This window comes from Encephalitozoon hellem, chromosome X, assembly GCF_000277815.2.
Source record: "Encephalitozoon hellem ATCC 50504 chromosome X, complete sequence".
Classification (NCBI taxonomy): domain Eukaryota; kingdom Fungi; phylum Microsporidia; family Unikaryonidae; genus Encephalitozoon; species Encephalitozoon hellem.
Window position 1 is genome coordinate 173,179 of NC_018479.1, and position 27,878 is coordinate 201,056.

Here is a 27,878-nt window from a genome sequence, read left to right on the forward strand (position 1 = left end):
TCTCCCAAAATTTTCTCCTCGCCTTCCATATTAGGAAATATCCCACTTCATTCAAATTGCATATTAAGGTATTTGGTAATCTCCTCGGCTTTGCCTTTTCCTAGGCCCTGGATTCTTTCCATCTCCTCGGGAGACCTTCCGAAGAACCTCCGAAGTGTTCCGCAATCCTTAAGTATCTGTTGAACATCGCTTTTGTTTACCTTTGGAAAAGCACACAGAAACCCCTCCTCGTCCCGGCTCCCTCTTCTTATCACATCAATCGATCTTTTTCCCGCTGCATCAAATCCCTGGATATATCTCGAACACTCCTCCACACTAAACCCGAGAACCATCGTCAGAGAAACAGTGTCAAAGAGCTCCCGAATCATTTTGCTGTGGTTGGGAACATCCACATGGACAAGCAATATCCGCACTTTGTAAGGCTTGAGCTTGTTGATTCTTTTGTATATATACTCTGGCTTGCAGCAGTGGAAGCGAAGAGACAGAAACAGCAAGGCAGCAGAGCCGTTCACCTCATAGTCCGGCGTTATCGAATTGTCGTAGTGCCAAGTTGCATTCGAAAGATAGTCTAGTACACCATTCCCTTTCTGGAGCGGAGAAACTTTTATCATCGGGGAATAACCCTTAAGAGCCTAAGCGTTGTTGTAAAAATTTAATTCTGCAATTCCTTTTCAAGTAACCTCTCCATATTGATATATCTATTTTGGAATGCCATCTCTCTTACTCTGGAAGCAACCCTGGCTGCCTCCACAAATGTAGAGGGGTCTTCGTGTTTCCTCCCTATCCATATGTATCCGTTGCATCCAACAATAGCCCTGATGCTGCCATTGGAGAGAAACCTAGTTTTGAGCGGCTCAAGTAGGAAGTGGGGAACAAATACTAAAAGCCCCTCGCCCAGCTTTCCATATCTGTCATTTCTTGTGTGCAATGCTGCAGTGCCATTTCTGTTGACCTTCTGGACCTCAGACACCACAAGATCATTGATATCGAAGAAGTCTCTCATGGACATCTCGTCAGATTCCTGCTTGCGGCGTTGAGCCACGCCGGGCAGGTTGATGGCAGACAGCCCAAGATAAACATCTGCTTTGCTGTTTAGTTCCATCTTCCACTTCTTGTTGTGGATACCAACAACTCTGCCTATAACAACATTCCCAACCTCCGGGCTGTACTTCATCGGAGACACAGGGTCTATTGCCACAAGCTTGTTGGTAATCCTTACCCTCCCAAAGTACGTTGATACTATGTGATCGTCCTTGAGCTGTGTTCCGTGGCCTCTTATGTATCCATTGCTTTCCAGGACATCCTCCCCGGGCAGAAGCAAGGCCTTCATCAGGGCATAGGTGAAGCATCCAAATAATAATCCATGCAGTTGCAAATACTGCATTTGCCCAAGCCCCAGGATGAATGTCGTTCCGCTCGGCGCCGGGCAGGATGTTGGGAGGTCATGTGTCCTTGTCACCATTGGAGGGAGGACAATAATGTTTGATTGCGGAATGCACATGGGGTTCAATGACGAGCGCAGATTCCCAGACTTCTCATACATCTCGAAAACCAAGAGCTTTGACAAGGTCATAGATTGCGTGATAATTTCACACTTCCATCTGGACCATTGCGGGGCTCTCCCGTACTTCACAGAGGTTTGTGGATACAACGGACCAATTTACATGACCCTGCCGACAAAGGAGGTCTGCCCAGTCTTGTTGGATGACTTCAGAAAAATAGTCGGAGCGAAGGGAGACAACATATTCTCATACCAGGACATAGTCAATTGCATGAAGAAAGTCACTACGATCAGCATGAGCGAGACATATAAGCACGACGAGGACTTCTACATCACGCCGTACTATGCAGGGCATGTTCTGGGGGCAGCAATGTTCCATGTTGTTGTTGGAGACCAGTCTGTTGTGTACACGGGAGACTACAGCACAACGCCTGACAAGCACCTGGGGCCTGCATCGATCAAATGCGTCAGGCCCGACCTCCTGATCACGGAATCAACATATGGCTCAATAACCAGGGACTGCAGGAGAGTCAAGGAAAGGGAATTCCTCAAGGCGATTTCCGACTGCATAGCAAGGGGCGGACGGGTTCTGATTCCGATATTTGCACTGGGGAGGGCTCAGGAGTTGTGCCTGCTGTTGGATGGATACTGGGAAAGAACAGGGCTGAAAGTACCTGTATACTTCTCCAGTGGACTAACGGAAAAGGCAAACGAGATCTACAAGAAGTTTATCAGCTATACAAATGAAACTGTCAAAAAGAAGATATTTGAAAGGAATGTGTTTGAGTATAAGCACATAAAGCCTTTTCAGAAGTATTACATGGACAACGAAGGGCCCATGGTGCTGTTTGCATCACCGGGGATGCTCCACTCTGGGATGTCCCTCAGGATGTTCAAGGAGTGGTGCTCGGATGAGAAGAACCTTGTAATAATACCTGGATACTGTGTCAGGGGAACGATAGGAGAAAAGGTTCTGAACGGTGCAAAGAGACTGGAGATTCTTGGAGAGGAGAAGGACATAAGAATAGAGATAAAGAACCTGTCATTCAGTGCGCATGCAGATGCTCAGGGGATATTGAATGTGATAGAGCAGTGCAGTCCAAGGAATGTGATGCTTGTCCACGGAGAAAGATCTCGGATGAAGCAACTCAAAAGAAGCATCGAAGAAAGGTTCGGCATTCCGACATTCCTTCCGCCGAACGGAACACTTATAAATATCCCATTGAAAAGCACTGTCAGCCTGAGGATAAGAAAGGAAAGCATTTCTAGGTACTTCCGGCCGAACTTGTCAAAAAGCACCGTCTCTCTAAGAATGAAGCTATCCTCTGAAAAGAAGAGGAACTTCATTAATGTCGTAGACTGCGAGGACTATATTGAAGACAGCACCTAGACACTGGTTGAATCTCACTTGGTCGTTTACCAAGGCAGGAGAGGGCAGACCTAAAACATTGGTTTGAAAAACGGTGTGAAACAAAAGGCCGTATAAATTTGCATACAATGTAGGACTTATGGAAAAAGAAGATTTTAGATGGTTTGAGGGAGATGGAGAAACAGACGCCGAGGAGTTCACACCAGCACCCGCCAGGAGTTCCTCATTAAACTACATGATAGATGCCATTGGAGGAATATTCTATTCTGTCTTCGTGATTTCCCTGGTGGCAAGGCTCGTCACATATGTCTTTGGGCTCAGCCCGCATGTACTTACCTTGGACATCAACCTGGTGCTTTTGAGCACCATTGTTATATCTTTGCTGTTTATCCTCCTTTCAGTAGCAAGAGAAACCATAACGTTCATGGGATTAACTCTTGGGATCGTTGAAAACTCTGATTCATATGCAAAGCTACAAAGGCTTGTGACGGTTTCTGCCTGGTTTGGGACAAGCATGTACTGGATGAACTATGTAAAGATGTCGTATGGATACGACTTCGACATTGCCCGCAAGGTCTTTGCATCTGGAATGATAACGTCCATGACGTATTCAGTCATAACGGTTGCTATGGGATACTTCGGAAGCTTCTTCCTGGAGAAGACACTTAAAACCAAGATGAACGATGTGGAGGAGACCGAGAGAATAGTGTATGCAATGAAGAACTACAGATATGATGTCTCTGAGTCTGTGAGCAGTAGAACCCCTGAATGCTCATGTAAGGACATATTCTGCTTTAGAGCATCGGCAAGCATTAGAAACCGAGAGATAAGGAAGGAGAGCGGGGAGGAAGGGGCCCATCTGTTTGTAGGAGGGCTTGTGATAAATCCTCCTCAGATTCACGGAATCATAGATGCCAAGACTCTTGCAAGAGATGTATTTACCAAGGCAAGCAATGGAAAGGACTTTCTTTCGTTCAGTGACTTCAGCAGCATATTCCCGACGCCGCAAGATGCCTCGAATGCATTTTCCTTCTTTGACTCGAACAACGACAGAACGATCTCGAAGAAGACGTTCCACGACACGATCATGCATTTTTACATGGAAAGGGTGAATCTCGAGAAGAGCATAGCGAGGACCGAGGACTTTATCGGTGTGGTTACAAACACCTTGAACACGGTTGTGGCGGTGGTCCTCTGCTTCACCTACCTCATAATTTTTGGAATTCCGCCTAAGGAATTGCTGACGCTGACGCTCAGCGGATCCCTCGCATTCAGCTTTGTTGCAAGCAAGATAATTCCAGACATGTATCGCAACTTCATGATGCTTACCATACACCCGTTTGACGTGGGCGACGATGTGATAATTGACGGAACGGACTATAGAGTTTATGAGTTTGGACTGACAAGCACATCTCTGATTGGCGAGAACGGAGGAAAAATAAAATTCCTGAACAGCGATCTCTGGAAGAAGAAGCTCATCAACATGACAAGGGCGCCTGAGAAGATAATCACGTTCAACTTTGATCTGAATCCCGACATAAAGGTCGAGGACTTTGGGCGGTTTAAGGGCATGATACGCGAGTTTATCAAGAAAAGGCCTTTCGACTACGATGGATCGTTCTCCATTCAGGCGAAGACAGAAAGCTTTGCAAGCATTAATGTTCTGAGCTGCACGATGGTTCTGAAGTGCAAGAACTACAAGAACAAGTCCAAGAAGTTCGTCCTCAGGGTTGAGATGACTGCATTCCTGAGATCGCTAATCACAAGCATGAACATTGGGGCAAAGTGAGTCCCGAGCATGTGACAATAAATTCTCCCAGTATTTATTTAAGGGTCTTTTTGAGGGCATGCTCTTGACTGTTTTGTCGTGGAATGTAAATAACAGGGAGGGGGTTGCAGATGCCATTCCAAAGATCTTGAGGGACTGCAAGTCTGACATGATATTGATATCGCTACAGGAGCACTTCGACCTTTATAGTGGCGTGGCGAAGTCTGTTGTGAAGATGTGCCCGTCCTACAGGGTGGTTTCTGTTGACCGAGTATTCGGGGTGTGGTCGATTGTGCTGTCGAAAGAAAGACACACTGCAAGTGCCATGAGGATGGGGCTTGGGCCATTGGGGTTCATCAATAAGGGGGTCTGCATGACCAGGATATCGAACGGGATCATATTCATAAGCTGCCACTTGTCTGCACACCAGGAAAACAACAAAAAAAGACTGAATGAGATCAGAAGGATATTTGAGTGCATTTGTGACGAAGAGTCCCTGAAGAGTACAGACACTGTTATTCTGGCCGGGGATATGAACTTCAGGATTGCCAAAGGGGCAAGAGTTCTTAGCTACCTCAGGGCAAAGAAGGATGACCAATGCAATGAGTTTAAGAATGCATACCCGTCATTTGTGGAGGGGACAATAGACTTTGAGCCAACATACAAATATATTGCATCCACGGACGAGCTGTGCAGTAAGAGGCAGCCATCGTGGTGTGATAGAGTGATTGTGTCTTCATGCTACACAAGTAAGTTCAATGTGTACAGATCGGCCCACGAAGTGAAGATAAGCGACCATAAGCCCATTATCTGCATATTTGAGACAAGTGGCAGAAGGGCAGACAGAGTAGCTATCCCGATGGTTGGATACAACGGGCATCAGATTATTCGGGCCCTTACAAGGTTCTACTGCGGTGTCCATGAGCACTGCAACACTGCCTTGGTATGCCTTCTGGTGCTAGTGGTTTATCTAGTGCTTGCAAGATGCAAGACTATTCCGAGGTTCAGTAGTCTATTTAGAGGGCTCGGCACCTCAACAGATTAGATTGTTGATAAAGATTGTTTTTTTGTATTTATAGTCCTGCAAAAGCCCCTTGATGGAGGAAAGGTTTGAATGGAGGTGCATGGGGTCACCTCTTGAAGAGAAGCTACAGGAATACATTCAAGGCATAGTTGAGGAGGAAGACCTTGCTTGCATTTCCAAGAAGATTTCTGCATACTTTGATGTATGGCCGTTCAAAGACTTTTCTCTCAGATATTGGAGGGGGCTTAGCGACAAGCTTCTTGGCATTCTCTCTATGGAGGAGAAGAAATACTTTTCTGAAGGGATACAGCTGATGGAGATATCCGAAGAAGACAAAGGGCTGGTGGTTGCGATTTTCAAGCTCTTTCAAAGAATATTTGGATATTCAAAACAAAGGCACCCTCTTGATGTTTCCACGCAGATCATGAAGTTCATATATGCAATGGACCTCGACATTGTGATTGAGGCATACAAGGTGCTTACGTTTTGCCTCAATTATTCCATAGGATTAGACGAGTTTTCTGATGACCACGACATTCTCTTCAAGTGTCTGGGGATTGATCTCAGCGAATTAGATGCAGAGAAGGTTTTTGGCCTTTCTGACAAAGCCTTTACAAGCATACCCGGAGGTCTTGAAGATGGAGACATATTCGGTGTCCTCAAGCAGCACTCGAATGAATATGGAAAAGGAAACCTTGTGTTTGAGCTTCGGAGGAGGATGAATTCCACGAATGCAGACGGGCTGAATGTGCTGAATGCTCTTGGAACATGCGTGTTTCTGATACTTGCAAAGGGGGAGGGGGTTTTTGACGAGGTGGTTGGGAGAGTTGACTCCCTGGAGATTTGGAAGTTTGCCAGTGGAGAGCTGTCTGAGAACATGGAGTTTGCGATTATGAATCTTCTGGACATACTTATCTACGATGAGTTTGATTTCATCAAGATCTCCAGAATTCTTGAATTGAGTAACAGCCGCGGATTCTTTTACGAGAGGTTTGCAAATGGATTTAACGAGTGGAGCTTTGAGAGGCACATGGTGTTTCTTGTTTACAACACCCTTGTGGGCAGCCAGAAGTCGAGGTATCTCAAGATGAATATACTCATGGAGGCATTGCCAAGGTTCTATGAGTGCTCGCCAGATGTCCGGTATCATTTTCTTCGTACAATAAAGATGCATTGTAAGGAGACGAATTCAAGAGGTATTTCCGAGTTTATTTCTAAAAACGGAGTGAAGGTTCTGACAGAATATCTTGAGCATGCAGAGAAATACGATATCGAAGAAAACATAAACCTCAGGTATGCATTCAAGATACTGGGCGAGATCTACATGGGCGAAAGAAATAGAGCGGAGGTTGGGAGCTTTGAAGACAGTGCCTTTCTGGACGTCACTGTTGCAACGATCAAAAAGCTTTGTCTCTCTGATGCCCGCCTTGTGTCTGTTTGCATAGGGATACTGTCTTCTTTCATGTTTGACGAGCCACTGAATTTCCCGACATACATGGAGAAGGGGGCTGATATTGTGCTGAAGACACAGCTATCTGTTGAGCCTGCCTTCGAGTACATCTCTGCATTTATTTCCTATATTGATGCATTTTCGCTGAATCTTAAGTTCCAGGAGGAGATAGCGGATGGAGAGTATCTTTTCAAGCTACTGGTGGTATGCAGGGAGGCAGACTTTCTTGGATCCGTGAACAGTACAAATAAGATGGCGTCTCTGCTGAATGTTCTCATAATGCACCACCCCATATTCAAGCAGGATATTCTGAAGTTCTACAGACATGGGATTAACTATCTTAAGGCTCTTTTTGGGGCGAAGCCAAGTTACCAGCTTATGGAAAGGGAGTACTGCACTGAGATTTTCAACAACTTCTTTAGCCTTGTTGAGAAGATGGAGATTTATCCATCAAGAGAGGATTCTGCTAGATTCTTCGATGAAATGTTTGACCTTGCTGCTAGTTTGAGGTATTCTTGCGGCATGCAGAATCTCTTCAAGGGGTCTTTTGGGGAGGTCTATCGGATGGTCTACAAGGAGGCAAGGCCTTCTCTGGACAAGCCTCTTGAGCATCTTATTCTCGACACGGAGAGGATTGTAGCGCTGTGCGAGCCTGACAACGGGGAGGTTGCTGGATACTGGAGAAGGGATGGCTGCATTGAGGAAAAAGGGGAAGTTGATGACTTGGTACTTTCTTATGACAGCCAGATTGCTCTAGGATGCATTTTGTGCGAGGACTTCATGGAGATAGCGAGTAGCGGGGTAAAGGAAAGGTTGTTTAGGATGATGGGGGAATTTTATCTTGTAGCCATCAGATTGAATGGAGCCTTTCTCTCGTTGTACAATCTTGAAGAGCATAAGTTTCTATCCACCTACAGATCAGTAAGGGCTAGGCTTGAGGAAAGCACAGCAAAGAAAGACAGCAGGCTTTATGTGTTGCAATCCATATACCTCTGTAATGTGTTTTTACTCCAGAAGATGTATCCTGGGATGGTTGAGGAATCGTTTAGTATGACTGTTGAGTTCGTTGAGAGGCTGGTAGGGATAATGGCTCTAGAAGGAAACGACTCGATTGTCTTGGGGCTTAGAATCATAGAGAGATTGAGTGCGAGCTTCAAAGAGATGCACTATGATGCGATATCGGGAGAGGAGTTTATAAGATGCCTGCTTGCACCCCATCCGAGCAGTGAAAGGCTGAAGGCTGTTATGAATTTCTTTGTATCCCAGCTATTGCCGAAGATGAGCACTGATATGGGGCTAAGGCGCATCTTCTTGGAGTACCTGAAGGGAGTGAATATCAAGGAATCTGCAGATGCCCGTGATGTTGAGCTCAGCAACATGATTATTGAAGGGGTTGGGAAAATGTTCGGAGATTCCAACGAGCATTTGGAGCCATTATCTGACATTGAGATGGACATGATCCTCGATATTTACGAAAAGTTCCATACATCACCTTTGTGTGAGAGGCTGATGGTCAGAAGAATAATAAGATCTCCGAGATTTACTATGAGACTGGTCAAGATCAGGGCGTTTTCATCATTCCAATACTTCTTGATGATAGATGAGAAGGTATATGACCACGGATGCCTCATCATAAACAAACTCTTTGAATACTCGGACGAGTTTATTGGAATGGCTAGCTGTGTTCTTCTGTTTGCAACTGTGGGGCGGTGTCCTCACAAGATAGACATCAAGGAAGTTGGAAGAAGGATCCCCGGGCTCATTGCATCTGACGTCTCTTTGTCTCGGACACTGTTTTTCCTAATCATGTACCTTAGACTAGTTTTCCAGATGGGGATGTCTAAGCTGTGTCCTCTTGGATTTGAGAAGTTGATTTCGCGGATAAAAACATGTGACGAGATGATGCTGATGAGAATTCTCCTCACCTATGTTGTGAGCCCCAACATTGGAGACATTCTGGACAACGTCAATTTTCCTCCCAGAAGGATCAAATCGAAAGACAGAGATTTCCTAAAGTCATATGACTTTCTAATATACCGGAACTACGATCTTTTTATTGAGAGATGCTTGAGGAGGTCTGGCCTTGTGCCTAAGGACTTAGTCTGCCTTGACCACGGGTGCCGCAGGATCTGCCTCGAAGAGACGAAAGATAGGATTTGTAAGGACGGTGAGATAGAAAGTGCCAAGAGTTTCATCAGGGAGCTTGTTCTTCTGCTAGACACTCAGGAATGCTTTGTGCTGGCAATTCAACTGCTTTGCGAGATAATGTTTAACAACCCATCTCTGCTATATGACATATGTAGATATCAAGTCTTGGACACTATATACAAGAGATGCATCAAGAAGATAGACTTGACCACCAAGCACAAAATCGTCGGGGATTCGCACTGGGGCTTGATGCTGTTTGTGATTGGGCTCCATTCCGAGGTTCTTCTGTCGAAGTCGAGCAGTACCCCGGAGAAGCGGGGAGACGGGGACGAAGGACTCCCGTCTGTGTGTGATTTTCTCCTCGAGAAGATCAGAGACGGATCCAACGAGGACTTTCTGAACACATCGTTTATTCTCATTAGAAGCCTGACACCATTATTTATTTTAAGACATGATAATGAGGAAGACACAACCATGGAAAAGTTCAGGGAAGGCTCTATCTTCATGGGGTCTGCAGGGATTTTTGAAAAGATGATAGAAAGAATAATAACGATTGATGAGAACGATGCCATGTATAGCATGTGCATCCAGCACTCGCTAGATTATCTTGGCAGGGTTTTCAGGTACTGCTACGGAGACATACTGCAAGATCTAGATGACTATGGAGACGACGAGTCCCACATTGAATACTACAGCCTTGCTTCGGAGGACCAGATGTTCGACGAAAGTGGCTTTGACTCTGACGAGAGCCATTTTGACGACTCGCCATTTCATGATCTGGAAGAGGACGGAAACACAATATCCGATGAGGCTGAGAGTTCCTCTGAATCTGAGAACGCTGTGTTCATTAAGAGCATTGAGAATGACCATGAGATGCCGACGACGATGTACTTGCTCAGCTCTGAGTATTACACTATTTCTGCAGAGTGCAGGGATGAGATTGAGGCCATGATAAGCAGAAGACTCTATTCCGACCTGATTGATAAAGATACAAACTGCTATGATCGGAAAGGCGGTGACATGAAGAAAAACATGGCCTGTGAGCTGGACAACCCAACTGTTCTATGCAGAGATCCAGAAAGCTACATGTCCGAGGAGTCTGAGGGAGATTACGCAGACGGCATGAAAAGAAGAATATGGGACTTTGGATTGAATTCGGAAGAGAACAGTGAAGAGGACTTGGACGGAGGGGTGGATGTCCGAGACACATTGAATGGTAGGGAGATTGAGGAGAATGAGGACGTGGGGTCGTCTGAATCTGACGTCGGATCACAAAACGGAGAGATTCCACCGCTTGATCCTGAGGTCCTCAACACGATGGAGCGGTATGAGCTGGAGGAGGTGCTGAAGGCTTACTTTGACGAGCGAAGGGCCCAGTCTCTCACATATGTGCCTCTGAACATAAGCTTCTATGACAGGCTCTCTTCCAATGTAAGGCCTGTTTTCGAGGAGATGGAGAGAGTGTACAGGGAAAGCTTTTTTTATGATATCCAGATGGAGTCTACAAAAGAGAGTGATGAGGATGCGACTGAGGCCAAGGGCAGCCTTCTTGAGATGGACCTCCTAACATTTGAGAAGTTTATTAGGAAATCTATTGTTGAGAAGGAATTTCCATTTGCTAAAAGCTGGAAGCTGGTTGATGCGCTCTCGAAGGATCTGAAGATGAAGAGGGTTGTCTTTGAGGTATCCAAGGCGATGATTCTGTCAATTGCAGATTCTCAGGAAGACGGCCTTGGCAGCCACGATGCGGTGAAGTTCAGAAGAATCCTGTGCTTGCTTCTCAGTGTTGTCAAAAGCTCATTAAGATACTACGACTATTTCAGGGACAGCCCAGAGGTTATAAGCAAGATATTTAAACTCCTTGGAAAGGTCAAGCTGACGAACGACCTCCTAAGGTTGGTAACAGACTTCAGTGTCGTCTTCAGGAAGGATAGCGATCTTGTCTTTGACAGAAATGCCGATCTGAAGAGCATTCTCGAGTGTTTTGGAAGAATGATCGACTCGGAATGCTTCAACCTTCTCGAAGAATTCATAGACAACACTGCAGACCACTTTTATGCAAGGTTCCTGGATGTCATTCTGGTGGAAGTGAAAAAGCAGATTCATGCACTCTCACAAGATATAATTTCGGGCCTTCCTTCTGATAGGTTTTTGGAGAATCAGAAGATACTTCTAAGGCTTTGGAAGATGCTGGCAAAGATTGTGGGAAGAGGCAGCAAGGCCGACAGAAAGACAGACGATGTTCTTATAGGCCTGATGATGGACTCCTTCTGGGGCACTTTCTTTGGGAAGCAAGAAGGCAAGGACTCGATTGAAGACCTGATTAGTGTGTCTGACGTCTACGAATCTTTCTTTGTTATTGGAAGGGTGTTTGAAAGCCGATTTGAAGGTGAGTCTGGGGCATCTGGAGATGCAGAGGCATGTAGTGCGTTTAAAACGTTCTATAGGGACACCATTGAGGCCCAGGCGAGCCAGATCAACCTGCTTGTTGACGAGAAGCCGGAAAAGCTTTTCAGGAACTTCAACGGTCTCATAAGCCACTCAATACTAACGTTTAGCAACAAAAAGAAGTACCTGTCGAGAATACTTTCTGTAGAGGGGATAGACAAGTCCTCGTCCACCTACAGGGTGTATGTGGACAGAAGTGATGTGCTGAGGAGCTCCTACTTCCAGGTGATGGCAAAAAGCCCTGAGGAGTTCAGAACGAGAAGACTGGAGATAAAGCTCACGGGAGAAGAGGGATTAGACTATGGAGGACTGACAAGAGAATGGCTTGTTTTACTGGCAAAGGACCTACTTGATCCAAACTTTGCTCTGTTTGAATTTTCTACTGAAGACAAAACGGTAGCCGTTCCTTGCAAGAATAGCTATGTCAATCCCGAGCATTTATCATACTTCAAGTTTGTCGGGAGGATAGTTGCAAAGGCTATAATGGATGGGAACTTCATAAACCTTCATCTGTCCAAGTTCATTTACAAGCATATTCTTGGAAAGAGTTGCGACCTGCAGGATCTGGAATCTGCGGATCCAGAGTTTTACAAGTCGCTTGCCTGGATAAGAGACAACCATGTGGACGAGTCTCTAGGACTAACATTCTCTTTTGACGATGTAAGCTTTGGGATTCACAGGACTGCCGAGCTGATAAAGGATGGCGCCAACGTCTTTGTCAACGACACAAATAAGGCTGAATACATAAGTCTGGCAACGCAGTACAGGCTTTTCAACGGGATCGAGCTCCAGCTATCTGCATTGAAGTCAGGGCTGTTCGAGATATTAGGAAATAAGGCTCTTGAGATGTTTGACGAGAACGAGCTTGAGCTCCTAATATGCGGAGTCCCAGACATAGACGTTGACGACTGGAAGTCCAACACCCTGTATTATGGATATACAGAAAGCTCAAAGACCATCATCTGGTTCTGGAAGGCTGTGAAGAGCTTTGATTCTGTGAACCGTGCAAAGCTTCTGCAGTTTGTAACGGGAACATCCACCCTGCCCTTCGAGGGGTTTTCACATCTACAGGGGAACAATGAGGTGCAGAAGTTTTCTATCCACAGGGTTTCCGATAGGACGGACAGCCTCCCTACTGCCCACACATGCTTTAATCAGCTTGTGCTCCCCGAATACACCTCGTACGAGAACCTCCTGAGGTACCTGACATTGGCTATCAACGAATGCTCTACAGGCTTCGGCTTCATCTAGAAATAAAAAAGAGCTGATGTGAATTTATTTAGGCCCCCTGGTAAAGCTTCAGGATGTTATTTCTCAGGCTTTCGTCATCCCCCGTGTACTTCTTGTTCCTTAGAGCATCTTCGACAGCATTCTCGATATCGCCGGCAAGTCTTTCACCAAGCTCCTTGGGAAGGCGATACCTCCCCTGGCTTTCGATGTTCTTGTCGAGAAACAGAGTGATGTCCTCTTCCTTTCTCCTCGAAATCTCCTTTTTCCATACACCCAGAATGTCTTCGAGATTCACCTCAATCATCTTCTCTATTGGAATCCCTTCAATGCTCTTCAGATAATTACGAAACACATAGACATTGTTTATGGTATAGACAGACTTTGAAATTCCCCTCAGAGTCTCTGCCAAAACCAATATCTTTTCAACTGTCCTGGCACTGAACTTCTCAAAGATGTCTTGGGAAGTCTCCAGCCCAAAGTCCCTTCCATACTCCGATGCAAAAACCTCAGAGACATCCCTGTGGTCATAGAAGGCATCCAGAGCCTCCTTCATCTTTAAGCACAGCTTTTCTGTGCCCTGGTTTTTGTCGGGCTCCATCAGCATGTCTAGGTCCTCGAAGTACCTAAGAATGCTGTTGCACATAATCTTGTGTATGCTGTCCTTAAACACATAAAGCTCCTCCACTACCTGGATTCTCTTGTCACCAGAGTAGTTGAGCTGATTGTTCAGCATTATCAGAAATTGCACATTGAAGATGTCCTCCTCCTTCTCCATCTTCATAAGGTTGTCCGCTATCACTCTCTTCAGTCCAATCATAAACATTTTTAGCAGCCCGATATTCGTAACCTCGGAGTTCTCTTCCCCAAGTATGCTGTTGTTCATTTTGATAATATCCAGCAGAAACTTGTCTAGGTTGGTTGTTCTCTCCAGCAGCGTCTTCACGTTTGTTCCAATGTCGTCAAACCCTAGCATGGAGTAAACTGTGTCCGTGTACTTGCTAATAAATCTTCTTTTGTTGCAGCTCGAAAGAAGGAAGGTTGCAAACTCTCGGAACTCAGGCTTGTATTCGCCAGACCTTCTCAGCGACACAAAGAATGACTCGGAAATCCCATCCATCGTCTTTTCAACAAACTCGTTCAGGGAATTGATCTCGACACCTACAATCCTGACACCCTCATACTCCTTGAGTACATTTCCCATGTCAACAAGCGTCCTAGCAGATTCCATTGTTTTCTTCTCAAGGAGCATTTTCAGGTCCCGAGGAAGAAACCTTTTTTCAGACTCTCCAAATACTTCGTTTATCTTCGACTTCTCTTCCTCTATTACTTCCTTCGTCGATATAAATGTGTTGTAGAATGCCAGGAGCTTGCTGATGTTTCTCTTTGGATTTATGTAGGGCCTGAATCCATCAATAGCATTTAGCTGGAGTCTTTCAATCAGTGAACTCAGCGTGTTGGCCTGCGTCTCTATTTCCCTCGAAATCTCAGCACACTTCTTAAGCTTGTGCAGAATATTTGGACTTTCAGGCATTCCTATGGGCTATTAGTGCAATAAATTCGGGAGACTTCCTTTCGGTATCATTGGTAAAGGCCAAACAAAACACCAATCATCACGCACTTCCTTTATTATTGCCTTCAAGATTCGATCCCCTATCGGTAATGGTGGACTTCAGCACTTCCAGAAAGACACTGCTCTCGGGATTCATACTGCTGGCATACTCGGACATCCTTAACAACCGAACATACGACCTTGTTGGAGTGGACCAGGGATACACAACTTTCAAGGGCTATCACTACAATTCTGAGAAAGACATGTATGACGAGGTGTTCAGCTATAAGCACAAAGAGAAAATTCATCTGGTTATTCCAGGCGACTTTACAGGGACCGGCAATGTGAGCTATGCTCTTGTCACAAAGAAGGGGCCGGGAAAGTTTGACACCTACATGTACTTCCTGGACGAGGATGAGGCAAAGCATCTTGGAGAATCGGTCGCAGCACCGTTTCTTTATGCCTGTCCCAATGACCTACGTCCACAGCTACTCATCCAGTACGGTGATGGGCTGAAGAAAGTCAGAATTGACGAGGATAGGAACATAATCAAAGACTCTGCCGACGAGTATGGAAGGCTCCACCGCGACCACACATCTGCATTTGTTGAGCTTGATGGGACCATGAAGGCCTGTCTTTGCCTTGTTGTTGAAGACGGAAGGGGAGGGAAGCTTTTGAGGGTTCTGAGCAACAGAAACGGGGAGTTTGTGAGCTATTTCGAGATGAGGCTTCCCAATGAAATAGGCCCCATAGTCTTCGCAGACTTCAATGGGAATGGGATGAATGACATGGGGTTTGTTCAAAAGAGCGGAGAAAAGTATCTTCTGAAGATATATTTCAACATGACCTCCAGGGTTGATAGTGGTGGCAAAAGGCTTCTTGGGGGATTCCTTCCGCATCAGGTCGACAGCACAGTGTTTTCAGAAGGAAACATGAAGGTGATAGATCTGGGTGAGATGTTTCCAAACTGCACCCCCTTACTGAAGTCAGAGGACCATTTTGAAGGCCTGCCATACGGAATATTCAACGCAGATCTCAGGGCAAAGGGAAGGCAGGACTTCTTCATCATAATGAAAGATATAGACAATAGCACGAAGGTCGGGGTTCTTGAAAACAACTCCACTCCTGATGACATCCAGTTTGAGAAGGCAGCGTATAGCGATGACCTGCTCAGCATCAAGAATGTCATCTCGATAAGCTGCTGTGATTATAATAACAAGGGACGGGAGGCGGTGTTCCTGAATAGAGTTGTGGATAATAGCGCGGTTGTAGAGGCCTACAAAAACGATTTGTCTAAGGAGAATCTGAAGCTCAGCCTGTCAACAATCCACCCAGGGCAGCAGAAGTATGGATCTGTTGTTCCGGGGGTGTCTTACTTGGTGTCCTACGGAGACGGAGAGAGAATCATAATTTCAAACCAAGTGCCCTACAGCACATTTGTGCATCTAAAGCACCACGTTGCATACATCGGGCTGGGGACGATGAACCTTATAGTCGACAGCTTGATGATAGGGACACCAGGAAGGAACGGGAGTCCATATGCCGGCCCCTATGTGATTGATTCAATAGCCATTCCAAACACAGATTTAGTTGTATATCTGGGGGAAAATGAAAAATACACTGTAGAAGCACATTTTATTGTCGGAGAGCACTTCAAAACCATCATTGGCACGCTACTTATAGTTGCGGGTGTAAATCTTGCATTCATACTCTTACTCCAATATAGAGACAGGAGAAGGATAATCAGGGCGAAGAATATGGACAAGCTCCATCCGTTATTCTCTACGTTGCAGTGATGAGGACATTAAATCAAAAGCCTTTATTAATTGTACTGGAATTTCCATCATTAGTCTGCCTCCATCAGTGTTTTTCTATTCAGCCCCAGGGACTGCTTTTTGTTCAGGTAGAAAAGAAATCCAACCAGAATAAGAGCCAGCGTTCCTATAACTAATATGTAAGCCTCAACATTGTCGTATGAGTCGTCCCCGGTTGCAAGAAATGCAACAACGACAGGAGAAAACGTAAACGCCAGGTTCAGTATGCAGTATATGGTGGCAAAGCCTGTTCCCAAGGACTCCTCGGATACTAGGGATGGGATGCATGGCCAATAGCAGGCTATGAGTGGACCGGAGAATCCTAGGAGGGTGGCCGATGCATAGGGAGACAGGAAGTTGAAAAATATACCGGAGTGGCCTATGAGAAAGAGAATGCATCCGGCCATAATCAGCCACAGCTTGAATCCATACGCATCGGCGATTGCACTTGTAAATGTAATCAGCACCAGAGACGTGCCCTCGATAGTTGCCAGGATATTTCCCGATGAGACAGCGGACAGGCCATACCTTTTTTGGAATAGCATCGGGGCTACTGTGTAAAACGGCGACCATATCAGGGCAAATAAAAAGGACATACCAACAAGTATGTAGAATGCAGAATGGTGTGTATTCTTCCCCTCGAGCCTGGGCTCGTAAAACAGCATCCCGGATTCCTCGAAGAGAACCTTGGGCTTTGCCTTTTCAAGCCTGCTCTTTACCGTTGTGCTTTCTTTGCTATCACCCTTCCAAGGAGAAAAGGGGCTGTCGAAAAGAATCGGATCTTCCTGGGGAAGCTCCTTAGGCTTAGATTCGCTGTAGTCGTGGAAGAACGGGCTTTCAGGGATGTTTAAGGCATTGGAAGTGCTTTTGGGTGTGGGGCCTATGGCTTCTGAGAAGGCTGCAGATCCCGGGTCGTTAAGAAAACCCTCCCCAGGATTCGCTCTTCTGTCTTGAGCCTCGCCTCCAAATCCCTCCTTCTGTAGGTCAATAAGCTTTTGCTTCAGTATCTTGTGCGATCTTTCTGAGCTGTTTATCCTGAAGCATACCCAAAGTCCCAAGAGCGTTAAAAATATCCCGATCACGCATGGAAACATTCTGCCAACCGTGTCCGCAAGAAACGGCGTGAAGAGGAAGTTTGCAACCGTGCCCAGCCTAGCAATGCATGAGAAAATCCCCATCGCAAACCCCAGCTCCTTCCCCTTGAACTCATAAGATATTAACTTGTTCTGGATAACGGCAAAGCTCTCTCCTCCGACTCCAAACAGAAACCTCCCAATAAGCATGATCTTAAAGCTCCGGCTCCACACACCTGCAGTGAAGATCAGATGCCCAAGGAAGACAAAGGTGCACAGAAGCTTGGCCAATGTAGACTTTTTTACATGCGTAATCCACCCAAAGAATATGGGAACGATTATGTTTGGAAGTGAGTATACAGAGTAAAGCAGAGTTATCTTGTATTCTATTCCTGAGTCTGAGCCGAAGCTTAAATGGTGGCTGAGTGCAGACGGGATGTCGTACACAAAGTAAAAGGAGAACAGTATCAGCCCGGACAACAGCAGCACTCTGTGCCTCTCCTTCATTGTTGTCAATGAATATCCGTATCTTTTATTTCTGATCCTGTTTCAAAACTGCCAAATCAAATAATATAAAGAGTAAAAAGGCCTTGGCATAGTTGAAAGGCCATGAAATCCAATGGAACAGCTTTAATCATGTAAAGTAGAGGAGCTTCGACTTCTTCCTGCTCAGAACCTCTTGGATCCCATCCATGAAGTCGTTTTGGGAAATTTCAGTCTTCTCCTTCCTTAGGGCCGCCATCCCTGCCTCTACGCAGACTGCCTTGCATTGTGCCCCGTTGAATCCCTCGGTGCTTCTCGCTAGCTCGTCGAAGTTTACATCATCTCTAACACTCATCTTTCTTGCGTGGATTTGCAAGATCCTTTTCCTGCCGAGCGCATTCGGCAACGGAAACTCAATCTTTCTGTCGAGCCTCCCGCTTCTCAGCAGAGCAGGGTCCAAAATGTCTACTCGGTTGGTCGCTGCAATTATCTTCACCTCTTCAGAAGAGGAAAACCCATCGAGCTGGTTGAGAAGCTCCAGCATCGTCCTTTGGACCTCTCTATCTCCCGTCTGGTCGGAGTCGGACCTCTTTGCCCCTATTGCATCGATTTCATCTATAAAGATAATTGTCGGCTTCTTTTCCTTTGCAAGGGCAAATGCATCCCTAACCAATCTGGCGCCATCTCCAATGTACATCTGCACCAGCTGAGGCCCTGCAAGCTTGAGGAACGTTGCGTTGGTCTTGCTTGCACAGGCCCTTGCCATGAGAGTCTTTCCCGTCCCAGGCGGGCCATACATCAGAACCCCCTTCGGAGGCTTTATGTTTAGCTTCTCAAATCTTTCGGGATGTGTGAGGGAAAGAACTATTGCCTCATTCAGCTCTTCTATCTGCCTCTCTAGCCCCCCAATGTCCTCGTAGGTCTCGTCAGGCTTTGCATCAGATTTCAGCACCATTCCCCCCACCTTCATATCATAGTCAGGTGGAAGCTTCTCAAATACTATATTTGTGTCTTTATGCAGTGCTACAAGGTCTCCAGGTCGAAGCTCAGAGTTAGGTATAAGCCCTGTTATCGGGAGGTACGACGACATTCTTGTGGACGCATTCACAACAGCACTCTGCTCATCGAGAACTTCAACAACATTTCCAACCAGGTAAGGAAGCTGTTTATTAAGCCTTATCCTCTCCATGTTTTCCGCAATCGAGGCGTTCTTCGTAGAAATATCATGCTTTATAGTACTGACACGGCTCTGAAGAATCCTAGTCTCAGAGTTCAGCATCCGGATCTTCTCCCGCACCTTCTCAAGAAACTCCTCAGGATTGCTTTGGTCCATCATCTCAAGTTCCTCCAATGACATCCTAGGGCCTTGCCCCTGCTTAATTTTTCATCTTCAAAACAATAAAACAAGGCTTCCGCCCAAAACAATTCACTTGGCCTCTCTTCTCTTTGGGAGTCTATCAATGACATGTTTGTAAAACTCAAGCCTTTTGTTGAAGTGCGCCAGGAGCATCTGTGCACACTTGTAGTACTGTGTATCTCTGCCATTGTACGTAAGACAGTTATTTACCATCAAGTTCACATCATCGATAAATGCCTCTATGTATTTGTACTCGTTGCCTTTTAGTTTGGACGCCATGGTGGACAGATCCATAGGATTGGATATACGCTTGTAGTAGTCAGGAACCTCTGTAGGATCCACAGGCTTCAGAAATGGCCAGGCATGCGCATTCATCCGGAGATCAGATATAAGATACGAAATAAACCTGGCTTGCCGCCTCATGTCACTATCTTCCTCATCAGAACCCTTAGCATCCAGGACGCCCGGGATGTCTCCAATGCTCTTAATATTCGAGTAGTCGTCTATCTTGTGAACTACATGATAGGTGTTGATTTTCTTCATTTCTTCCAGCAGCTTTCTCTTCATGTCCCTAATAATCTCCTGCTTCCTCAGATAATTGATCTCCCAAAAGACATGGCACTCAACTATGGTGCCTCCCTCGTAATCCTTAATGAACCCAATCCATCCTCCAAACCTTATTTCGGTAGAAAAACCTTGCTTCCTGAAGTATCCTATTGCAAAGTTGTCTGCATACGTTACCAAATAAAGAGGCCTTGCACCGCACTCGGGTGCTTTGGCTAGAAGCGGGCCGAGGTCTTCAATGGTCCTGTACTTGTGCTCGTAGATTCCGAGAACGTCGTCCGCCAACTTCCACCTGCAGCTTTTCACTTCTTCCTTGATAACCTCCTTGAAAAGATCCATCATAAACCCGCCAACTCCCTTCACTTGGAAGTCGTAGTCAACAGCCAGAAACACAATCTCTACAAAGCCCTGCTCAAAGAACGGCCTGTAGCATATTCCCCCCACAACCTCCTTTGCAGAGTTTATCAGCGCCATGCTGGCATGCTTGGAGTCAAACACTTGCCTAAGAATGTACTCCCTGGGCATCCTCGACAGCTGCCTCTGGAACAGACATTTAAGTCCAAGGAGAAGCATCCTGTCTGCCTGTGGATCTGAAGAAGACACTATGGCTGCCCTTAGATCGCCGTCTCTGAATTTCTGGCACATCTCATTTCCATCCTTTTGAGTATGATTGCTCCCCAATCCAAAAAGATTCATCCTGGTATCATCCATCCCTTCCGAGCCTAGTTTTCTTCTCCATTTATATCATTCACGGCTCAATGCTCTTGTACCTTTCTTGTACAGCAGTCGCCTCAAGGCGCTTGAACCTAGCAATCCCAACAAGTGCACCAATGATCCCTCCTCCTATCACATCGGAGACGAAATGCTTGTTGTCCATTACTCGACTCGCTCCTACAGCAACAGGTACCACCAGAAGTGTAAAGTAAAGCAAAAATACAAATACTTGATTCAGCTTTGCTCTAATCCTAGGAAGCTTGGACTCCTTGGAGGCAAAGAGAACCAGAAAGATAAAGCTGCATGCCGCAATAGAGGTGTGACCGGACGGAAAGCTCCTCCTCCCCTCGAGAATAAGCTTCGGACTCCCCGTACACTTTCCACCAACAGGACTGCACCTGCTTAGGAAATCAGGCCGGAGCCGCCCAACCATGTTCTTCATGTTCTCAACAATAGCAGACGTGGCAAGGCAGGCTATTATAAATGACAGATAGAAGTATGCCTCACAAGTGTTTTCTATGGCATTTATACGAAGTGTCCCAAACATGAATATGAGAGGAATAACAACCGATACAACTGTGATCTCTGTAAAGGTTATTGTTTCGTGGCGCACATAAGGCTTGGATATTGATCTGTCGCCTATAACGAACGGCCGTTCATATGGATCTGCAGACATTGAAAAGAACAAGAGCCCTATTGATACAATCGTGACAACAGCCATTTCCCTCATCATCATAATCAGATACCCTCGTTTATTTGTCTTCAAGAGTTCTAAATAAAGAAAACATAGAGAAATCAACACAAACAGAGTTTACTGAAGCACCTTGTCCCCTGGATAGAAGTACCTTTGGACGCCATCTCTAGTGATCGCAGACATCCTTATGCACCCCCCAGAGGCATTATCCCTGCTTATTGCACATGTAACGGCATCCTTGATAAATCGAATCCCCTCCTCAAGACTCATCCCGCTTCTCCAGTTCATGTCGCAATAGCTGTATATAAATGCAGATCCAGATCCCCCGATAGTCCAATCACACTCCATAAGCGTTCCTCCAAGAGATATATTGAATATCCTTGGCTTCTCGTCATAGCCAGCAACTATAAGGCCTGCCAGGAGGCTTGGGTTTTCATATATGATCTTGCTTGCTAGAGTTGCCGCCCTGTGAACAAGAGGAGCGGCGTTCTCGAGTTGTGAGTACATTTTAAGATACATCTTCAGGTATTCGGAAATCGTCTGGGTGTCGGCTGCACTTCCCGACCTGCAAACAAATATCTTGCCTGTGATTTGTGTAAGCTTGTCTGTCACTCTGCTTGGAATATACGTTCCCATCGATGTTCTCGAGTCCGCTCCAATTAGCACCCCATCGTCGTACTTTATTGCGATAATGGTCGTGCCTGTCATCTCTCTCTCGTTAAACATCTTCCAAGGGCAAGCCTTCCCCCCTTTTGTTATCAAAGGTATCAAAAAAAACACTTATGGCAAAAGATAGCCCTCAAACAATATTCTTAAGGGGAATAGTAAGGTTTACAACAATGCTTTCTTCCGTCGTGTCCTTATCCACACAGAAATACCCTATTCGCTGGAACTGGAATTTATCCTCTACCTTTGCCCCGGCAATTCTCCTGTCACAAAGTCCATGGAAGATCTCGAGGCTGTCTTTGTTCATTTCCTCAAGGTAGGTGGAGTCCTTTGGGCTGAACGATGTCCAGAGAGGAGAGTACATTCGCATTTCCACTTTGACAGCATCAGAGCTAACCCAGTGTATGAACTTCTTTGGAACTCCGTCCCATCTCTCCGCAAGTATCCCGTCATCAGTCACCTTTACAACCCTTATAGGATAGGCCATATACAGGCCAACAGGCTGCTCAGGAGTAAGCCTTAAGAAGTCTTCGCCTCCCTTCTCCATAAAGTCAGACTTCTCTATGTATATAACAGGAGTGAAAGAAACATCCCTCGTCACATCCGATCCGGGAAAGTCTGGAATGGATATGCTGAAGGGCTCAGCATTCACTATGGTCACCTTCAATGGATCCTTCACACACATAACCCTCCTGGCGGTTTTGTTAAGCTCAGCCCTCACAAAATTCTCAAGCTTTTTCACGTCGACCGTTGTTTCCGAAAAGGTTAGCCCAAGGCTTCTACAGAATTGGTTGATGGCATTTGGAGGGAAGCCTCTTCTCCTCATACCCTTTATTGTAAAGAGCCTGGGGTCATCTAGCTTTATCCCGTATTTTACCAGTGGCACTAGCTTCCTTTTGCTCAGAACAGTGTTACTTATGTTCAGCCTGCTGAATTCCCACTGGATGGGCTTGTATATCTCGAGCTGCTCAAGCAGCCAGTTGTAGCTTTCCTGTCTTGTAAAAAACTCTCTTGTGCAGAAAGAGTGCGTCACATCCTCCAAACTATCGGAAACACAGAGAGCGAACTCATATGTCGGGTACACAGGATACTTCACCTTCTTTGTAGGATGCACTGCATCAAGAACTCGGATGCCCACCAGGTCAAGCATTAGAGGATTCTTTGTCTGTGTGTCCATCTTAAATCTGAGGCATGCCTTTCCCTCCCCCCATTTGCCATCAATCATCTCTTGGAAGATCCTTAGATTTTCTTCGACAGACCTGTTTCTGTACTGGCTCAAATACGATCTGTCTTTCATGTTGTTTGATGCAAATTCTCTCCTTCTTTCGCATATCTCCTCCTGTGAAAGATGGCAGATGTATGCTTTCCCTTTCCTTATCAGCTGGAATCCAAACTCAGTCATCTTGTCAAAGTAATCGCTCGAGGCCGTAACCTTATAGGGCTCAAACCCAAGCCACAGGACATCTTCATAAATCGAATCAAAGTACTCTGGCTCCTCATTCCTCGGGTTTGTGTCGTCATATCTCAGGTAGGTATACCCTCCAAACTTCTTGGCATACTCAAAGTTTAGATTTATCGCCTTCACATGTCCAATGTGAAGAATCCCATTTGGCTCGGGGGGAAACCTTGTAACCACCCTTCCTCCAGTCCTCCTCAGATGCGCCTGTCTTATCTCTTCACTCACCTGCGGGGTCTCTCCAGGCCTTGGGAGTTTTCTGATCTCTCCCTCCTCGAGCCAATCTCCCCCCTCCAGGCTTTCTACATGTCCGTCGGTGCCTTCGGGGACTTTGTTTATTTCCTCGATCACCATCTTGAAGTCTGCACAAGGCATGATCCTTCGTGCCTTACTGATCATGTCTTTCTTAGATAGTCCCTCGCCCCTCATCTTGTTTACATGCTTTTGTATATCCTCCAAACTAACCTCGTTCTCCTTTACAAAGGCAACCATATCCTCTGCCGAGAAGCTCCTTTTCTCCATGCGCTTCAAGCATTCCTTCAGCATGCTTTCGTGCTTAATAACCCCGCTGTCAACTAGGCCTGCCAATAACTCGATATCTGCACCCCTCGGCGCCGTGCAGGCCAATGTATACAGTAGCCTGTTCGACATGTTTCTTCCAGGGAATATCCTCTCCATGTTCCTCACAACCTGCTCCTTTTTCATTATCTGGCATCGCTTTTCAGAGGAAATTTCTAGCTTCTCAAAGACCTCTTCAAGATTCAACATATAGGGTAAAACAAAATTTTATTAATATCCTCTAAACATCCTGGTCCCGTCTGCCGCGCCTCTTTTTCTTCTGCTCCAGCTCCTTCAAGTATTCGTCTACCGCTCTTATTTCATCGATTATCGATTTTCTTCTTTTCTCAGCCTTTTTCAGAAGAATATTCACGTTTTCTGCTATTCCTCTGATTTTCTTGGCGTTGTCGCACATACTATAGGGATCCCTGCGGCCGTTTCTTCTTTTGTGCCGTGGATGGATGCCAGACAATACATGGCCTGACTTTCAAGACATCAACCAGATGCCGACCCGTCAAACCAATCCTAGTCTGACATTTATCTTAATATTTTGCACATCTAGATCAAAACTAAATTAATTATCTTATAGTAGTAAATCACCTGTCCAGAAATCCATATACTGTATATTGGCGAATCGAGCAATATGTGCCAGGCATATCCATAAGCATTATATGATAAATTCGTCAATGATATATAGGGTTCCCTTTATGGAAATGACATTTATGAAGAAGAATGGAATCTTCCATTGCGCTTATGGTTGGTTTAAGGTATGGAATATAATTTGGCAATGACCCCGACTCTGTTATGTCAAAGTTGCCTGGTCTTGTATCTTCGCGGATCAATGAAATAAGGAGGATTTATGTGGAAGCAAACAACAGGATTGTTGATGAGATGGACTCAATGGTGGACAAGTTTGTGAAGAGTACTGGAGGCATCCCGGATATTTCTCCGGAAGTCAGTGCATATCTAGAAGAGAGGATTAGGCGCATCCGTGAGTTCGTTGTTGACAGCATAGGGTTCTCTATAAGCGAGTTCAAGACCTTGTACAATCCCAATGGAAGCGAGAATGCAAAGTCAAGAAGATTCCCGAAGTTCATAACCGAGGCACTGGAAAGAAGTTTCGAAGTTGACCAATATCCATCTGAGGCGGAAAAGGCGAGGCTTGCAAGAGTGTGTAAGCTCTCGACCAAGCAAATAAATAACTGGTTTACGAACAAAAGGAATAGAAGCAAAGGCCATGACGGGAGTAGGCAGTATTAGCTTGTAAGGAAGAGCTGTGTATGATTTTAATATAATCTATGTATGTATTTCTTTGAAGTAAAGTAAGGGGACAAATTAACTTATCTTTTCATAAGAGGCCAATAAGCCGCCGGCCAAATCCAATCCCATACCGGTATGGCTTGATTGACCCAAAACCTATGGTTTCAAAATGGGTGGTTAGCTTAGATTGTTAGACCTTGAGGAGGACATACATGTCGCCTGAGCCTCCGGATGCAAGAACAAAAATGAGCCCGTTGCTAATGTGTACAGAGAAAGGTATAAGATTTTAATTGCTAATTTAAACAATTAGTTGTTTGGTGTAATATGTACCACTACAGACACACGGGAAAGCCTGCCCTGATGCATAATGCCAGGAAATGCATAGGCATCTCCCAAGTAGCTGGAAAGACCTTGCCTTGGGCTCGGACTGCTCTGGCTTATTTACTTCTGTCATATTGACACAATTGAAATATTAAATTATAAAACCTCTATCAAACAAGATTAATTAAGCCACCATAAGACAATTAGATAAAACAGAACGAATGGGATGGAGGCCATGAACACAATAATGGACATTTTAAACAGAGTCGTGCGTGCGGAGGAAAGCTACTTCACCGACGGAGCTGGCAGAGAAAAATTGTTGGAGGACATGAAGCAGCTTCGCAAAGAATACAAGGCTTCAATGCCCAGTAATGCCGGAAGAGAGGGAATAAAGTTCAAAATGGCACTATTGTTTGTTCTTGGGAAGGTAAAACATAAGATTCTGTTTGAGGACAGACTTATGGAGGTTATAGACTCCGAGATGACTTTCATTAAAGGATGTGTGAAAAGCATAATCTCTGAGCCTATAAGGATCGGCCCTGTAGAGGCTACCAAATACGTTCAGCAGGAGGCGGAGCACAAGTGCTCTAAGCCAAAGACCAGAGCCAACTTCCCGATGGATACATCCCAACTTCTGAGATCCTGGCTCAAGGAGAACATGGATAATCCATACCCGTCAGATGCAGAAAAAGCCTATCTTTGCCAGAAAACCGGGCTTGGGCCGGCACAAATCAACAACTGGTTCATAAATGCCAGGAGAAGAATTCTGCCGTTCATGAAAGGAAAGTGTACCAATTTCAGCAAATAAATTTAAATGGATGCATGGTGGAATCGCTTTTTTGTTAACGGTATGTAATTGAAACTTCAAGGCCAACAAATCACAAGAAAAGGCACACCAGGCCAGGCCAGGCCATTCGTCTAAAGCAGAGACATGAGACCGTAAATCCTTATTCCTCAGGTAGGCGGCGTGTGCCAGCCAGGCTTCAGTGGGCAAAAGCAGCCCGTGATGTCGAGAATAGCTGAGCGGGGAAACCCAGAAGACACGGGCTATCCTATACTTTTAATCAATTATCTGTAACCATTTATTTTACGGACTACCATTGGCGCAGGCTCAGAGTAGGTTTTCCATTCAGTTCTCCTTGACCTCAAACTTTATTCCCTTCGACGATAGCCTCTGAACAATATCTGTGTTATACAGCACACAGGCAGGCGTAATGACGCCTCCTCTAAAAAGAGTCACGCCGGTTCCCCTCACCCTCTGGTTAAGGGACTTCAAAAACACAACTGCAGTCTGTGTCAGGCATATAGAAGTCATTATGTAAGAAGGATCCGGGCCAGTTATGGTCAGGCTCCTCCCAACTATCTCGTTTTTTCTTTCTCCCCGAGCTCTTATCTCAATCGTGAAGCTTGCCTTTCTGATTTCCTCGAAGCTCGGCTTATTCTTGACAAATCCAAATCCAAAGGTAAAGAACTTGCACAGGTTCATTATGATCCACTTTCCAGCTGAAAATCCAGAGAAGAACCATACAAGATAAATGAAAATCCAGTACCTTATCATCCCAATTCGCCCGCCGACATCTAGATATGCAGAATACTTTGCACCATACATCCCTACAGACTCCATTAGCTCTTGACTTCTTCTTACAATGGAGTAGTCTATTCCTCTAAAAATTACCTGATAGGAGTTTTCTCTTACAATCCGGTGGGATCGCCTCTTCTTCCCCTGCCCATATCTTTTTTCTCTAAGCATCTTCAGCTCTTTGAAATTTGCAATGGATGAAAGAAGTGATACCCAGGTGGTCTCGTTCACAACAACATTGCTGACCTTGAGAACACTTTCGATCTCTGCATCTTCAAACATGTTTCGTAGATACATAACTCCAACGTCGGAAGGAACGGACTCAAACCCGCAGCAGTTGATGATGTAGACACCCTTTCGGGCGGCCTCGTCATGATACTTGTTGATGATGAACTCGAAGAAATACACCTCTCCAGATATGTCCATGTAGTGCGTACCATTCCTTATACACGATTTGACAATGCTCTCCCCATAGCGGGAGTAGGGCCCAACGCAGTTTATCAATATCTTTGTCATAGATGCAATCTCATCAATGCCATCTATCTCGCACTCATAAACGGGAAATGCCTTGTCCTTGATCTTGCTTATGTTCCTTGCGGCCAGTGCTAGCCTGACATTTTCCGATTTGAAGGCTTCTATTATGTACCTTGCTGCATATCCGGATGCGCCGTAAATGATAAAATCATATTCTCTCTCCATGGATGGGCTGTCTTAGAAAAAACATTATTTATCAAAAAGGAAAACCTAAGGTTGTACGTCTAATCGCACTTTTTCCCTCTATGATTGGCCATACTTGCACCAGTGCTGCAGAGTGAACCAATGGAACGGCTGTAGGCTGAAGTGATTGGTTTC

At 45.4% G+C, this 27,878-nt stretch overlaps 18 protein-coding genes across 18 annotated transcripts; 7 read left to right on the top strand and 11 right to left on the bottom strand.

The window, feature by feature from the left end:
• Positions 1-47: 47 nt before the first annotated feature.
• On the bottom strand, positions 48-611 carry EHEL_101350 (nucleotide excision repair endonuclease NEF1 subunit RAD10; the record flags this gene model as incomplete). The annotated part of the gene is made up of 1 exon (XM_003888159.1): positions 48-611. One exon carries the CDS (start codon positions 609-611, stop codon positions 48-50), a length of 564 nt encoding a protein of 187 aa, XP_003888208.1.
• A 41-nt stretch (positions 612-652) lies between these two features.
• On the bottom strand, positions 653-1,330 carry EHEL_101360 (Rrp4-like RNA-binding protein; the record flags this gene model as incomplete). The annotated part of the gene is made up of 1 exon (XM_003888160.1): positions 653-1,330. One exon carries the CDS (start codon positions 1,328-1,330, stop codon positions 653-655), a length of 678 nt encoding a protein of 225 aa, XP_003888209.1.
• A 70-nt stretch (positions 1,331-1,400) lies between these two features.
• On the top strand, positions 1,401-2,891 carry EHEL_101370 (putative RNA-processing beta-lactamase-fold exonuclease; the record flags this gene model as incomplete). The annotated part of the gene is made up of 1 exon (XM_003888161.1): positions 1,401-2,891. One exon carries the CDS (start codon positions 1,401-1,403, stop codon positions 2,889-2,891), a length of 1,491 nt encoding a protein of 496 aa, XP_003888210.1.
• Positions 2,892-3,009: 118 nt separating this feature from the next.
• Positions 3,010-4,659, top strand: EHEL_101380 (uncharacterized protein; the record flags this gene model as incomplete). Its single annotated transcript, XM_003888162.1, has 1 exon — positions 3,010-4,659. The coding sequence occupies one exon, from the start codon at positions 3,010-3,012 to the stop codon at positions 4,657-4,659; it is 1,650 nt and encodes a 549-aa protein (XP_003888211.1).
• A 58-nt stretch (positions 4,660-4,717) lies between these two features.
• Positions 4,718-5,683, top strand: EHEL_101390 (phosphatidylinositol 5-phosphate phosphatase; the record flags this gene model as incomplete). The annotated part of the gene is made up of 1 exon (XM_003888163.2): positions 4,718-5,683. The coding sequence occupies one exon, from the start codon at positions 4,718-4,720 to the stop codon at positions 5,681-5,683; it is 966 nt and encodes a 321-aa protein (XP_003888212.2).
• A 52-nt stretch (positions 5,684-5,735) lies between these two features.
• EHEL_101400 (ubiquitin-protein ligase) lies at positions 5,736-12,959 on the top strand (the record flags this gene model as incomplete). Its single annotated transcript, XM_003888164.1, has 1 exon — positions 5,736-12,959. The coding sequence occupies one exon, from the start codon at positions 5,736-5,738 to the stop codon at positions 12,957-12,959; it is 7,224 nt and encodes a 2,407-aa protein (XP_003888213.1).
• Positions 12,960-12,987: 28 nt separating this feature from the next.
• Positions 12,988-14,469, bottom strand: EHEL_101410 (uncharacterized protein; the record flags this gene model as incomplete). The annotated part of the gene is made up of 1 exon (XM_003888165.1): positions 12,988-14,469. The coding sequence occupies one exon, from the start codon at positions 14,467-14,469 to the stop codon at positions 12,988-12,990; it is 1,482 nt and encodes a 493-aa protein (XP_003888214.1).
• Positions 14,470-14,597: 128 nt separating this feature from the next.
• EHEL_101420 (uncharacterized protein) lies at positions 14,598-16,283 on the top strand (the record flags this gene model as incomplete). Its single annotated transcript, XM_003888166.1, has 1 exon — positions 14,598-16,283. One exon carries the CDS (start codon positions 14,598-14,600, stop codon positions 16,281-16,283), a length of 1,686 nt encoding a protein of 561 aa, XP_003888215.1.
• A 50-nt stretch (positions 16,284-16,333) lies between these two features.
• Positions 16,334-17,881, bottom strand: EHEL_101430 (uncharacterized protein; the record flags this gene model as incomplete). Its single annotated transcript, XM_003888167.1, has 1 exon — positions 16,334-17,881. The coding sequence occupies one exon, from the start codon at positions 17,879-17,881 to the stop codon at positions 16,334-16,336; it is 1,548 nt and encodes a 515-aa protein (XP_003888216.1).
• Positions 17,882-18,008: 127 nt separating this feature from the next.
• EHEL_101440 (ATP-dependent 26S proteasome regulatory subunit) lies at positions 18,009-19,214 on the bottom strand (the record flags this gene model as incomplete). The annotated part of the gene is made up of 1 exon (XM_003888168.1): positions 18,009-19,214. The coding sequence occupies one exon, from the start codon at positions 19,212-19,214 to the stop codon at positions 18,009-18,011; it is 1,206 nt and encodes a 401-aa protein (XP_003888217.1).
• Positions 19,215-19,283: 69 nt separating this feature from the next.
• Positions 19,284-20,474, bottom strand: EHEL_101450 (chromatin remodeling transcription factor; the record flags this gene model as incomplete). Its single annotated transcript, XM_003888169.1, has 1 exon — positions 19,284-20,474. The coding sequence occupies one exon, from the start codon at positions 20,472-20,474 to the stop codon at positions 19,284-19,286; it is 1,191 nt and encodes a 396-aa protein (XP_003888218.1).
• A 52-nt stretch (positions 20,475-20,526) lies between these two features.
• EHEL_101460 (PAP2-like phosphatidic acid phosphatase) lies at positions 20,527-21,225 on the bottom strand (the record flags this gene model as incomplete). The annotated part of the gene is made up of 1 exon (XM_003888170.1): positions 20,527-21,225. One exon carries the CDS (start codon positions 21,223-21,225, stop codon positions 20,527-20,529), a length of 699 nt encoding a protein of 232 aa, XP_003888219.1.
• Positions 21,226-21,303: 78 nt separating this feature from the next.
• On the bottom strand, positions 21,304-21,912 carry EHEL_101470 (proteasome beta type-6 subunit; the record flags this gene model as incomplete). Its single annotated transcript, XM_003888171.1, has 1 exon — positions 21,304-21,912. One exon carries the CDS (start codon positions 21,910-21,912, stop codon positions 21,304-21,306), a length of 609 nt encoding a protein of 202 aa, XP_003888220.1.
• A 73-nt stretch (positions 21,913-21,985) lies between these two features.
• Positions 21,986-24,076, bottom strand: EHEL_101480 (glutaminyl-tRNA synthetase; the record flags this gene model as incomplete). Its single annotated transcript, XM_003888172.1, has 1 exon — positions 21,986-24,076. One exon carries the CDS (start codon positions 24,074-24,076, stop codon positions 21,986-21,988), a length of 2,091 nt encoding a protein of 696 aa, XP_003888221.1.
• Positions 24,077-24,107: 31 nt separating this feature from the next.
• EHEL_101485 (uncharacterized protein) lies at positions 24,108-24,281 on the bottom strand (the record flags this gene model as incomplete). Its single annotated transcript, XM_059743549.1, has 1 exon — positions 24,108-24,281. The coding sequence occupies one exon, from the start codon at positions 24,279-24,281 to the stop codon at positions 24,108-24,110; it is 174 nt and encodes a 57-aa protein (XP_059599532.1).
• A 389-nt stretch (positions 24,282-24,670) lies between these two features.
• On the top strand, positions 24,671-25,126 carry EHEL_101490 (putative homeodomain-containing transcription factor; the record flags this gene model as incomplete). The annotated part of the gene is made up of 1 exon (XM_003888173.1): positions 24,671-25,126. The coding sequence occupies one exon, from the start codon at positions 24,671-24,673 to the stop codon at positions 25,124-25,126; it is 456 nt and encodes a 151-aa protein (XP_003888222.1).
• Positions 25,127-25,682: 556 nt separating this feature from the next.
• EHEL_101500 (uncharacterized protein) lies at positions 25,683-26,255 on the top strand (the record flags this gene model as incomplete). The annotated part of the gene is made up of 1 exon (XM_003888174.1): positions 25,683-26,255. One exon carries the CDS (start codon positions 25,683-25,685, stop codon positions 26,253-26,255), a length of 573 nt encoding a protein of 190 aa, XP_003888223.1.
• A 321-nt stretch (positions 26,256-26,576) lies between these two features.
• Positions 26,577-27,725, bottom strand: EHEL_101510 (uncharacterized protein; the record flags this gene model as incomplete). Its single annotated transcript, XM_003888175.1, has 1 exon — positions 26,577-27,725. One exon carries the CDS (start codon positions 27,723-27,725, stop codon positions 26,577-26,579), a length of 1,149 nt encoding a protein of 382 aa, XP_003888224.1.
• Positions 27,726-27,878: the final 153 nt, after the last annotated feature.